Source organism: Epinephelus lanceolatus, chromosome 21, assembly GCF_041903045.1.
Source record: "Epinephelus lanceolatus isolate andai-2023 chromosome 21, ASM4190304v1, whole genome shotgun sequence".
NCBI lineage: Eukaryota > Metazoa > Chordata > Actinopteri > Perciformes > Serranidae > Epinephelus > Epinephelus lanceolatus.
In genome coordinates, this window is record NC_135754.1 from 5,733,118 (window position 1) to 5,746,933 (window position 13,816).

Genomic DNA, 13,816 nt, shown 5'->3' on the forward strand with positions numbered 1-13,816 from the left:
GTTGGACTTCACTGTGTTGTTGTTTGTGTGCATGTGTGTGTGATCAGAGTGAGCCTTGGTGAACACACTGGGTTCATCAGAAAGTAATAAAATGACATTAAGAATAGTATGAAGAAAATGCCAGTGGTAAAGTCTCATAAACCATACTGTACAACCACTAGGACCCACAATGACATGATGTTGGTTTCTGACTAAGCAGTACAAGAACTTTGCCTCAATAAATTACTTTCTTAAGTGGGTAAATTGTCAGATTGAACATTGATTCTTAACCTTTGAAACATAAAACAATCTCAACATGGGGTACCTTGTTAACCAGATCTGACTGCCATTTCATTTCACTTAATTCATTCAGTCTGGCATTGAATTCATGCTAGCCAATCTCTTGTTGGAAATGGAGGTAACTTTTTACCTTGACATATTTTTGAGACAGCGCTGAGCAGGTTTTTTTTCATGCAGCAAAGCGAGACGGTCATTGGATAAATGCAACAAAATCATCACTTCCAGGGAGGCTCAGCTTCCCTGGGACTTAATGGAGCGGTAGGCGGGAGAGGACGCTCAGTGTATGCATGATGATTGGAGGAACTGTCTAAAAGGCTGAACCCCTTTGTGATTGACAGCGCTTTTGAAATACACACCAGCATCGTCGCATTTCGAGCTCAGTCCCATTCGGATATTTGTGAGTGGAGTCTTCTGAACAAGTGCCGTCCGGTGTTCCTTACACATGCCTCCACTAGAGCAGTCAACAGCAAACTCAGGTATTTACGGTGATGTACATGTTATATTGAATGTTAAATCGCTGTACATTCTGACAGTCATCACTGATAGCTTTGTGTTTGGTCAGTAACATGGGTCTCAGTCTCACCACTCAAACATAAGATAAATTTGTGGAATTCTCTCTCCTGATCGAATGAAGTGGGAAGAGGATGCCGGAAATGTAGAAAAAACATGTATTAAGTTGATTTAAGGGGGTCATCCCTATATTCCCTGATCGGGGAACATAGAACCTAGAATTGCAAAGGCCAGGGTGGAAAACAGCATGTTTTTTACATGTAACTCGGTAAATTGAGGGTTTATCAAATTGGAGTTGGTGATTGCTGCAACATTGGACTTACTAGATAACTAACAAAGACGGTTTGGGTGAGTTTTTTTTTTTGTTTCTGTTGAGTTTGAATGTGGTGTGTTTTACAATGAGTAAATGAGGCAATTAAGCCAGTCTTGTTCCGTAAGTTCCGTGACCGAGAGAAACCTGATTTCAAAAAGTATACAGTTGTATTTCTGGTTAAAAAACAAAATAAGTGTGAGAATATTACTTTTCATTTTGTGAGTTTCTATATGTATTTATTAGTCTGAAAAGGCTAAGAGAGCTTGTGGGAAGTAGTGAACTCACTGGTCAAGGGGGTTAGCACCGCACACCCATACAGTCATAAAGTGAACACTGTGGTGAAATTTCAGGAAGATATGAAAAATTAGATACCGCCTAAGCCTAGTCCCTGTGGTCTCTTAATAAACAGTTGTACAGATGTCTGTACAGGCTGAACTGCTTGGCCAGTATTCCCTTGACCATGTGGAACTGCAAGTGCAGCACACGCAGTAACAGGGTTTTCCCTGGGGTTTTTCGAGACCAAGGTGGCTGAAAATCACAGGACATGTCTGTTCTGGTGATACAAGTCAGCGGTCCTGAAATGCGTGTTTCTCTTCTATAATACACATTCTACATCTTGGAAGCGACGTCTTTCCACATACAGTATGGGCTTCCTTCGCCTTTCAAACGGGTCAGAGCTCCATGGGAAACAGCCGTAGAGACACAGCCCGAGGGGGAACTGGGATCTGACACGACATCGGAGGGAGAAGCAGGTCCGTGGAGCTGTGCGCTGGATGAAAAAACAAGCGCGTCGCTTTGGGTTGTGAGCGCGTATGATGCCTGTCTACATTGAAAGTAATGGGTTTGTGCGAGAACAGACAGAATTTTTTGACACGCCAACCTCACTCCAGGGACACTGCTGCATATATAAACCTTGCTTAAGTCAACAAGAAGAAAGAAGAAAGAAACATACTATACAAATAATAGCCTAAACTAGTTAAAGGAATGTTGCTTGAATGGGCGTGTTTACTGTGGAATCTAGACACACCTTGTCAGGAAAGAGGAAGAGGGGAGGGCTACCAGTGGCTGGAAGTTGGATCCCAGCCGGGTGGCAGCCAGATAGCCTCTGGCTAGGAACAGCCATTTTATATGGCTGGGACTGTACTAATGGAACTCATGGTGAGTTTGTTTCAAGTGGCAAGCTTTTTGTTTAAATCAGAACTATATGAACAAAGAACAAGTAAACAAGATTATGATTCTGAACAGACATTCAATTCCAGCTTTCAGTGCTTCACTTGCTACAGACACATTTTACTCAGTACCAAAAAAAATTATTGAGGTGTAAATCCCAGCCTTATGACAAGGCCGTAAACTCCTCTATCTGTGGCTTGACATGTGACAGTCAAAAGATGACCTCTGACAAAAGCTACAGCTGCACTTGTGGCACTGTTAACAGTTTACTTCCTGTATGTTTCCTCATGTGAACCACCAGGTTGCCTTTCTGTGCGAATGATTTGTGACATACTTTGCACTGATATGGTCTCTCTCCTGTGTGTATCCTCGTATGATTTACCAGGTCTGACTTCTGACAGAAGTTCCTCCCACAAAACTGGCACTGGTATGATTTGTCCTCTGTGTGGATCCTTACGTGTCTGATTAAAGTCTTAGTCAAGGAGAAACATTTGGTGCAACAAGGACACTTGTAAGGTTTCTGCGCTGTCCCTGCTTCAAACTGAATGATGAGCTCTGTGGATTTTCCTGAAGGTCGTCTTGGCAGGATGTTTTTTATGTTGATATGTTTTGGCTCTGTCTCACCTTCAGCCTGTTCACCTGAATTCACTGAAAGGGTCAACTGATCCTCTGTGGTACTGTCTGATATTCCACCATCAGCTTCAGCCAGCTCGGTTTTAATGTGATCAACTGTAACTGCTGAAGAGTCTTTATCTATATCAGCAACAGTCTGGATTTGGTAAAGACACAGGGGCTGAAGAGACTCCTGATCAAACTCACTTTTATCAAAGGGAGTGATAGTCAGTGGAAATGTCTTAATGCCTGAATTATCCTGTCTGCAGTCCAGCTCTTTTTCAATTTTACTGCCAAGTGTCACTGATCTGAGGCAGGTTTCTGCATCCACCTTTTCACTAAAACACTGATATGATTTCTGCTCAGAGTGTTTTTGTCTGTGAATGAGTAGACTACCCCTCTGGTCGAAGCTTTTCTCACAGTCCTGACACTTGTATGGTTTGGTGCCTTTGTGTGTTCTGGTGTGAATGATGAATTCAGACTTGTGGCAGAAGTAGAGCTCACAGAACTGGCACTGGTAACGTGACGAATTGTCCTCTGGATGCTTTTTGATGTGTCGTACCATCGTCTTTTTGGAAGAAAAACCACTGAAGCAAACAGGACATTTGAATGGTTTCTTCACTTTGAGGATTTTCAAAGGCATGTTCAGGTCACACTCTTGCTTCACATCATCATCATCTTCAATATCAACCAGTATCTCCTGATCACTTTGATCAGTTTCACTGGCAGGGTGATGAGTGTTATTCGTGCTGGGACAGGGTTCTATTGGCTCTGACAAGGTGTTTTCTGGTTCCTCCCAGCACACGCTGACGTTCACACTGGCAGCAGGCTGATGCTGACCAGGCTGCAACTTCACATCTGTGGCAGACACTTGGAGAGAGTCTGAAGCAAAGGAAAAAATAACATTTATTCAAAAGGCAGACAGTCTCTGTTGCTATTGATCATTATTATTATTATCTCATAAGTATCCAACCTTATGGAACTGCAATACCAAAGCAGTGGAATACCCCTTTATTGTGTAAACTGATACACCAGAACTCTTTGTTTTCATACTTACACAAATGTTTGCCCATTTCCAACAACAAACCCCAAAACTTAATGTCTTTGAGTATACTGTATTTGACTAAAAGTTGCATTCCATAATATTTAACCAAGCAACAACCTCTGGGGTTGAAAAATGAAGCCAATGCAGAAGTGCAAATAAACTGCAGCTCCTCTAATGGCCACTTGGGCCTGGCTCCAAGAGCAAGTCAATCCCCATAGACCCCCATGTTACAATGTCCAACTTTAAAGCAGAAATAAACATGTTTACAGCCTGGTACAAAAAAACAGGTTTGGTACGTGTTCATGACAACTATACAGGGGGTGACTTTTTATATAACTCAACCATGTAAATTATATTAAGGCTTAAAATTATCCATAATTAAGGGCACAGTTGCTGTTAGTGACAGGTGTGTGCTGTCTAGGAATGGGTACCAAAACCTGGTATTAACGGGCCCCGAGACTGAATTATTAAAGACTATAGTATTTATAAGTTACAATGTTGATGCTTCTGCTATCGCTACTGGAGAAATGCAGAAGATATAGGCTATTTCTTGTTTCTTGTTTTTTTAGGTTACATAAATGTTACCTTGTACAGTTTTTATCTGTAACCAGCTGCGTTTTTAATTTGCAATAACATTAAGACATTCATCACTAATGCATTTTTGAGGAGGACAACTCTCTGTGCTGGAGCCCCACAGCCTGCTGCATGTGCATGGGGTGGGGCCAGTTCTGCCACTCTGTGTCACACACACACACACACACACACACACAAAGGCACCATTTTTGACCGCCGAGCTTGTAATTCATCTCCCATTACCCCATCCACCGACGGTATGCTAAAGTCTATGATAGTATTTCATTCAGGTTTCCAACATTTTTTCACCTTTGAAAGGGTTTCTGGGGGGGAGTTCTTCCTTATTTGCTGTGAAGGTCTAAAGGAGAAAGAGATGGCGCATGCTGTAAAGCCCACTGAGGCAAATTGTGATTTGTGATATTGGGTTTTATAAATAAAATTGAAAACTGAAATGAAAATCTAAACAATTTTGTAGCAGAATGTTAATTTTTATATTGTACTAACATACATAGAAAATAAAGCAGTGTTAATTTAGTTCTTATTTTGTTTCATTTTCTCTTAAAACCCTCCCAGAGGAACCGATAAGGGTACAGTTAAAGTACCGGATTGGTAAGCAGTATCAGGAGGAGCAGCAGTGTCGTTAAAATCTTAATGATATCCATCCCTAGTGCCATCCACTGACAAGTCATTACCACAGCAATGTTGGTTAGTAACATTCTGGTCACCAAAAAAGTCTCTAGAAAAAGCATTGCTCAGCATCTTGTTGTACTAAAAGACCCTCTCAGGAGTCGGATATTCAGTTTTTCCAGTGAATTCATTTTGGTCCAATGGTGTTAAATTTTTCGCTAGCCAAAATAAGCATTTGCATTATCATAGTTAACCATAGCTGTATATGCACTGTGCTAACCAAGCTAACAGCTAGCATTTGGGTTAGCTCAACCTTCTCATCCAAATATGGTCACCTCTGGCTCTAAAAATCCAAGATGGCGATGGACAAAAAGCCTAACTCAAGGCTTTAAAACAGGAGTCCCCAAACCAATGGGTGACGTCACATTGGCTATGTCCTGTGTCTGTGTATTTAACTGGCTCTTTGCACAAAATAACTACAATTTATAAGAAGGGTCTTGAAAGTGTTAGCATTAGCACAATGGCTTCTGAGATTTTGAGCTCTCTGAACAGTCTGCCTGGCTCTGTCTGTTTGCTGGGAATAGTCTTAATTCCCAAGCTGCCAGAATAACAGTGAAAAAACATGGGAAAAGACGTGCTTATTTCAGATTTTACTGCTGGCTGCATCGTGTGACTCTGTCTAGTGTGTCACGTTTAGTAAGAATAGATATGCAACCTCTCGAAGTTTACTGTATCAGGAGGATTGTCGCACAAATAAAAAGTTACTTAATTAATTCCACCAAAAAAACAAACAAAACATAACAAACTTATATAACATGCGCTCCTAATGTTTTTATTATGCAACAGTTTACACTAGTGTTTTTTTTAATTCAAATGAGCTCCACTAACCTCATATTGCAGTGTTCTCTTAATGTATGACACATTTGCATAGTCCACCCAAATGAATTAGCTGACATCCAAAAACCTTTTTCAAATGTCTGCATGAAAATGCAGTAAAGTGAGGACTGTCTGAAAATCTGACAGACTGATGCATCCCAGTCAAATGCACAGACTAGAGAAATAGACTTCTCTACTTCAAACTTAGCTTGTGAATACAACACCATTTGCAGAAATCAGCATCCTGCCCACCACAAGAGTATCACTGACTAAAGTAAAATACTTCTACTGCTAAACTGATAATGACTACTATTATGGACAACTTCAAACCTCAGACATTTTCATCCATCTCATGATTTCCTTTAGAGAAAGCAAACTTCTGATAAACTGACCTTCACTATGGGACTTGGCAGCATCCAGCAGTCTGCGGTGGCTGTCCACCACCCACTTTGAACAGGACATTTCCTTTTCATATTCCACAATGGTTCTTTCTACAATCTTGAAGATCTCCTCGGCAGCTGCAGACAAACACTCGCTGACAAGCGCTCTGAGGAGCTCCATCTTTACTGTCTTCACCATGCTGAGGTGTTCTCCACAGCCAGAGTCAAGGGGTGTGAGTGTTTGTGGAGTAGACATGAGCCCTGGAGCCCCCTGTCACTCCTTAACACTCCTCAGCTCTACCTGAACTGTCTGTGTCCTCAGATCCCAGATCCCTCCTGTGGTTCTGGCCATGTCTGCAAACAGACAGATGGCAGAAGATGTATCAGCAACAATTTGATAAGCAAGCAAAAATGCTTAAATTGATTTGCATACACTTTTGCTGGTTTTGTTAATCTTCTGTGAACAATTACTCAGCAGTAACATGCTATTGGAAGACATTGTTTTGGGGTCAGGGCAACAGAGATAGACATTTTCACTGACAATGACATTTAATAGACTAATATCAAAAGTACATGAATAACAAATAATAAAAGAGATTCTAGACAATTAAATCTATTGTGGGTAAATGGTATTATACGTATAAATGTGTTAAGAATGAATTAAAAAACTTGTTACATCAAATACTACACTAAAATAGAAGATAATACATAAACATTGTTACTACTGTGTGATCAGCTTTTTAGTGCGTGAACATAAGATTCGTGTTCGTTTTTATTTCATATTCAGTGGCGTTATAGTATGTTAACCGTATGCGTGCCACTTAAACCAGGGTACCAGTAGACATGTCTGCTGTATTACTGTATGTACGTACATTTAGTGGTAACCAAGGGACACAATAACATTAACGAACTTTTAATGAAGTTTGGTGTAATTAGCTGTTCACCCGATATCGGAAGTGACTTAACAACCCCAAATAGTCAATATGATATAACCTGAACAAATACTAAGCTGTTTCAGTCTTCTGTGAACCAGAATAACAGGTACATTTCGACTCTTACCCTGCTGACAGTGTCACTCTTTTTGTTTCCGGCCACTGTTGAATTAGCAGAGTGAGCCTTAGCTGAAGAAGGCTAACGTTAGTTCGCTCAGCTCCCAGTTCAAAAAGAGAAAAAGACAAAACAAATTGCTAACTGGAGAACACGGGCTGTGGACGGCTATCTTTCATTTATTAAGGTGCAGCCGGTTTATTTGGTATTAGCTCCACAGTTGCCGAGCCAGCCCTACATTGATATGGTCATAATGCTAAAAACATAGCGTTAGCTTGCAGAGGCTTCAACTTCTTCTTCGTTGGTTGCTACTTGTCCCATCATCTTCTTTGGTGTTTAATGGCGGTTGGCATCCACAAAGTTGCATTACCGCCACCTACGTTATTTACCCTGAAGTCCCCACTTACCATAAAAAATTCTACTACTACTACTCCTAATAATAATAATAATAATAATGATAATAAGCCCTTCCCATCCATTTTCCATTCTATTGTAAATTTTCTATTTCTCGGTTGTTTGACAGAGCCTAAAAGCTTCTCTCAAATGCTGCTGTACACCTACTGCAGAAACACCCACAACATTCAGAAATCTCATTGCTGCATTTATGATCATCTCAGTTTTCTCAGATTTCCTTTCAATTTCAGCAGTACAGTTAATAAATGTTGCCACGAAGGCCAGATTCTTCATCTGGTCTTTACACCAGCAATATTCCTCATGCTTCCTGGCCGACTTGTCCTCCCTAGCTTCCTGTCCGACATATCTTGTCTTACCTACTTCCTCACATTTATTTCTTTTCGTCATTCTGGCCCTGATTATTTCTGCCTCCCTCACTCTCTTTGGACAGGTAGCCTCCCATGCTGAACACACTCTGGTTCTTTCACACAGACTCCTTCACATTCATTCTCTCCACAGTTACCTCATCTTAGAATCCCTTCTAAGCACAAACAGACTACGACCATACCAGGGGCGCAGATGGGATTTTTGAACTGGGGGGGACCAAGCTGTCGGCAAATGATTCCAACTCAATTAGTTATTTTGTGTAAATATATATATCTTGAGCCAACCAATCTAAACATTGACAGTTCAATTCAACAATGTATGACAAAATATTGCTAATAGTGTTAAATAACATCCCATTTTAAATCAATTCAAATGATCACATCTGGGACATTACAGGTTGTGTTGCTAAAGGGGAACTTGAGTTCATTTAATAGGACAGGGCTGGGAACCACAGCCTTAATGTGTATAGAATTAAAAATCTTATTTACCCACATTAAGAATGTAAATCTTGTAAATGTAATGTTTAAAAATAAATTATTTAACCACCATCTATCATTATCTTATCATTTCTCATTTATGATGGTAAAGTGCATGGTTTAGACCCATGGCTCCAAATGCCATCTGATCCATGGAGTCAAGTACAGTGTTGTACACTAGATGGCAGCATCCACCATCCAAAGTTTCTGTCCTGAGCAACAATTTAACACCTATCCTAAGCATCTGAGATTACTCCGTGTTCCACATAGCAATTCAGTGTTTAACCTACAGGCTGTTTAAATTCAAGTTAGTGAGGCCAAATGTTAAGGCTGTTTTCAGGGCTATAGTGTCAAACAACAATAATTAATAGAAGTCAGGTGATATGTAGTCAATGTAATTATCTGCCCCAAACTAAATAATTCTGGTGGATGTTTATTTTCCAGACCATGTGCCTGTGAGCACTAAGCTACTGTGCAAACAGGAGTAATAGGAGTGATTTGTAAAGTGGAGAACAGTTGGCCGATGTGGCGGGGCAGCCTGCCCGTTCCTGTTGTTGTGGGGTGGGAGTTTCCATCTATACAGCTCAGGGGAAGCACCACAGGATGTCCTTTTCCTCATTCCTCAAGGATGGAATGACTCTGTGTTCATGTGTGTGTGGTACTGTATTTCTCGTGTGTGTTTTCATTAAATAACAGAATGTTTTAAATACGTCAATATTCCCTGATTTCTGTCAGTTGCTCTTCCAGCCAGTACTACCATGTCTATATTTGATGAAATATAGTCTGATTGATTACAACTGATCAATACTACACTAGCTGCCAAACGAAGACCCTTAAACTGAACTCTATAAAGTAAATTTATGATGAGATTTCGGATAATTGTCCATGACAATGATTCATATTCGTAATGTATTCTTGATAGCTAAGGCGTTCCCACCCTGACAGTGGCAGATCTTTTCATGGACAACATAGGCAGCCGCTTAGGGTGTCCCATGGGGAGGAGGAGGGCAAATTGCCTTTTCTTTGTCCGACAAAAATTGTGTATAAATTTCTCATCGGGACAATGCATCTCAAGTCTGAGACGAAATTGTACACATCTTTGTCTTCACCTGGCTCCGAGCTCTGATTTGATTGTTCTTTTTGTTTCATGACTCACCAAATCTTGGTAAGGCAATTAAGATTATGATGTGTTTCACTGACTGTGCACTGTCTGAAAAGAAGACACTTTCCTGTACCTGTCATTGATCTTTATCTGAGCTTTTGTTATTGCAAATGACCTCATCCTATTGATGATACATAAAAGTCAGGAAATTAGATTTGGATGACACTAAACTCATGCTATTATCTTAATGTTGATCTCACTGGTGTTATTTAACAGACACTGACTTCATTGTTAAAACACCAGTGCTCCCCAAAAACTGAAAAACAACACAACTTCAAAGGTTTTTTTTCCATGACAAAGTATGAGGTCACAGGTACTCAAGAAGTTAACTACATGCTGTTTTCTGTGGGAATACTTTTATTTTTGTAGTTTGAGCTGTCATTCCTTTTGGTAGTAACGCCAATATACTCTCCAAGAATGTTACAAAAAAGAAGTAATGAAAAAAACTGAGAAAAGCACGCACATCCCAAAAAAACTAAGTACTGGGTGCCAGACAAAAAAGGTCTAATGAATAAAAGGAATAAAGTCTGCACACCAGAGATAGCTCCAAAAGCCAGTATTTAATGAAGCATCACAACATGTGACGTTTCGGGTCACTGCCCTTCTTCAGACAAACAGGTGAACAAATCACACCTCCATATCTATCTATATATATATATATATATATACAGTACAGGCCAAAAGTTTGGACACACCTTCTCATTCAATGCGTTTTCTTTATTTTCATGACTATTTACATTGTAGATTCTCACTGAAGGCATCAAAACTATGAATGAACACATGTGGAGTTATGTACTTAACAAAAAAAGGTGAAATAACTGAAAACATGTTTTATATTCTAGTTTCTTCAAAATAGCCACCCTTTGCTCTGATTACTGCTTTGCACACTCTTGGCATTCTCTCCATGAGCTTCAAGAGGTAGTCACCTGAAATGGTTTTCCAACAGTCTTGAAGGAGTTCCCAGAGGTGTTTAGCACTTGTTGGCCCCTTTGCCTTCACTCTGCGGTCCAGCTCACCCCAAACCATCTCGATTGGGTTCAGGTCCGGTGACTGTGGAGGCCAGGTCATCTGCCGCAGCACTCCATCACTCTCCTTCTTGGTCAAATAGCCCTTACACAGCCTGGAGGTGTGTTTGGGGTCATTGTCCTGTTGAAAAATAAATGATCGTCCAACTAAACGCAAACCGGATGGGATGGCATGTCGCTGCAGGATGCTGTGGTAGCCATGCTGGTTCAGTGTGCCTTCAATTTTGAATAAATCCCCAACAGTGTCACCAGCAAAACACCCCCACACCATCACACCTCCTCCTCCATGCTTCACAGTGGGAACCAGGCATGTGGAATCCATCCGTTCACCTTTTCTGCGTCTCACAAAGACACGGCGGTTGGAACCAAAGATCTCAAATTTGGACTCATCAGACCAAAGCACAGATTTCCACTGGTCTAATGTCCATTCCTTGTGTTTCTTGGCCCAAACAAATCTCTTCTGCTTGTTGCCTCTCCTTAGCAGTGGTTTCCTAGCAGCTATTTGACCATGAAGGCCTGATTCGCGCAGTCTCCTCTTAACAGTTGTTCTAGAGATGGGTCTGCTGCTAGAACTCTGTGTGGCATTCATCTGGTCTCTGATCTGAGCTGCTGTTAACTTGCGATTTCTGAGGCTGGTGAGTCGGATGAACTTATCCTCAGAAGCAGAGGTGACTCTTGGTCTTCCTTTCCTGGGTCGGTCCTCATGTGTGCCAGTTTTGTTGTAGCGCTTGATGGTTTTTGCGACTCCACTTGGGGACACATTTAAAGTTTTTGCAATTTTCCGGACTGACTGACCTTCATTTCTTAAAGTAATGATGGCCACTCGTTTTTCTTTAGTTAGCTGATTGGTTCTTGCCATAATATGAATTTTAACAGTTGTCCAATAGGGCTGTCGGCTGTGTATTAACCTGACTTGTGCACAACACAACTGATGGTCCCAACCCCATTGATAAAGCAAGAAATTCCACTAATTAACCCTGATAAGGCACACCTGTGAAGTGGAAACCATTTCAGGTGACTACCTCTTGAAGCTCATGGAGAGAATGCCAAGAGTGTGCAAAGCAGTAATCAGAGCAAAGGGTGGCTATTTTGAAGAAACTAGAATATAAAACATGTTTTCAGTTATTTCACCTTTTTTTGTTAAGTACATAACTCCACATGTGTTCATTCATAGTTTTGATGCCTTCAGTGAGAATCTACAATGTAAATAGTCATGAAAATAAAGAAAACGCATTGAATGAGAAGGTGTGTCCAAACTTTTGGCCTGTACTGTATATATATATATATATATATATATATATATATGTATATTTATATACATACATACATACATACACTGAACAAAAATATAAACGCAACACTTTTGTTTTTGCTCCCATTTTTCATGAGCTGAACTCAAAGATATAAAACATTTTCTATACACACGAAAGACCATTTCTCACAAATATTGCTCACAAATCTGTCTAAATCTGTGTTAGTGAGCACTTCTCCTTTGCTGAGATAATCTATCCCACCTCACAGGTGTGGCATATCAAGATGCTGATTAGACAGCATGATTATTGCACAGGTGTGCCTTAGGCTGGCCACAATAAAAGTCCACTCTGAAATGTGCAGTTTTGCTTTACTGGGGGGGGGGGGGGGGGGGGGGGGGGGGGGGGTCTGCGGGGGTCAGAAAACCAGTCAGTATCTGGTGTGACCACCATTTGCCTCACGCAGTGCAACACAGCTCCTTTGCATAGAGTTGATCAGGTTGTTGATTGTGGCCTGTTGATTCAATGGCTGTGCGAAGTTGCTGGATATTGGCAGGAACTGGAACACGCTGTAGTATACGCCGATCCAGAGCATCCCAAACATGCTCAATGGTTGACATGTCCGGTGAGTATGCTGGCCATGCAAGAACTGGGATGTTTTCAGCTTCCAGGAATTGTGTACAGATCCTTGCAACATGGGGCCGTGCATTATCATGCTGCAACATGAGGTGATGGTCGTGGATGAATGGCACAACAATGAGCCCCAGGATCTCCTCACGGTATCTCTGTGCATTCAAAATGCCATCAATAAAATGCACCTGTGTTCGTTGTCCATAACATACGCCTGCCCATACCATAACCCCACCGCCACCATGGGCCACTCGATCCACTCGATCCACTCAATCCACAACGTTGACAGCAAACCGCTCACCCACATGATGCCACACAAGCCGTCTGCCATCTGCCCTGAACAGTGAAAACCGGGATTCATCCACAAAGAAAACACCTCTCCAACGTGCCATCGAATGTGAGCATTTGTCCACTCAAGTCGGTTACAATGACGAACTGCAGTCAGGTCGAGACCCTGATGAGGACGACGAGCATGCAGATGAGCTTCCCTGAGACGGTTTCTGACAGTTTGTGCAGAAATTCTTTGGTTATGCAAACCGACTGTTGCAGCAGCTGTCCGGGTGGCTGGTCTCAGACGATCTTGGAGGTGAACATGCTGGATGTGGAGGTCCTGGGCTGGTGTGGTTACATGTGGTCTGTGGTTGTGAGGCCGGTTGGATGTACTGCCAAATTGTCTGAAACACCTTTGGAGACGGCTTATGGTAGAGAAATGAACGTTCAATTCACAGGCAACAGCTCTGATGGACATTCCTGCAGTCAGCATGCCAAATGCACTCTCCCTCAAAACCTGCGACATCTGTGGCATTGTGCTGTGTGGTAAAACTGAACTTTTCAGAGTGGCCTTTTATTGTGGCCAGCCTAAGGCACACCTGTGCAATAATCATGCTGTCTAATCAGCATCTTGATATGCCACACCTGTGAGGTGGGATGGATTATCTCGGCAAAGGAGAAGTGCTCACTAACACAGATTTTAGACAGATTTGTGATCAATATTTGTGAGAAATGGTCTTTTGTGTATATAGAAAATGTTTTATATCTTTGAGTTCAGCTCATGAAAAATG

General features: G+C 41.4%; 1 protein-coding gene across 1 annotated transcript; it reads right to left on the bottom strand.

Moving 5' to 3' along the window:
• Positions 1 to 1,140: 1,140 nt before the first annotated feature.
• Positions 1,141 to 7,726, bottom strand: LOC117246844 (uncharacterized). The gene is made up of 3 exons (XM_033610833.2): positions 7,445 to 7,726; positions 6,398 to 6,739; positions 1,141 to 3,766 (listed from the first exon to the last, which is right to left on the bottom strand). The coding sequence occupies exons 2-3, from the start codon at positions 6,639 to 6,641 to the stop codon at positions 2,508 to 2,510; spliced, it is 1,503 nt and encodes a 500-aa protein (XP_033466724.1). The 5' UTR covers positions 6,642 to 6,739; positions 7,445 to 7,726; the 3' UTR covers positions 1,141 to 2,507.
• Between the last annotated feature and the right edge of the window lie 6,090 nt (positions 7,727 to 13,816).

Coding starts and splice junctions, on each gene's coding strand:
- LOC117246844 (XM_033610833.2), bottom strand. CDS start 6,641: ATGTCTACTCCACAAACACTCACACCCCTTGACTCTGGCTGTGGAGAA. Junction 3,767..6,397: donor TGCCAAGTCCCATAGTGAAG/GTCAGTTTATCA, acceptor CCTTTGCTTCAG/ACTCTCTCCAAGTGTCTGCC.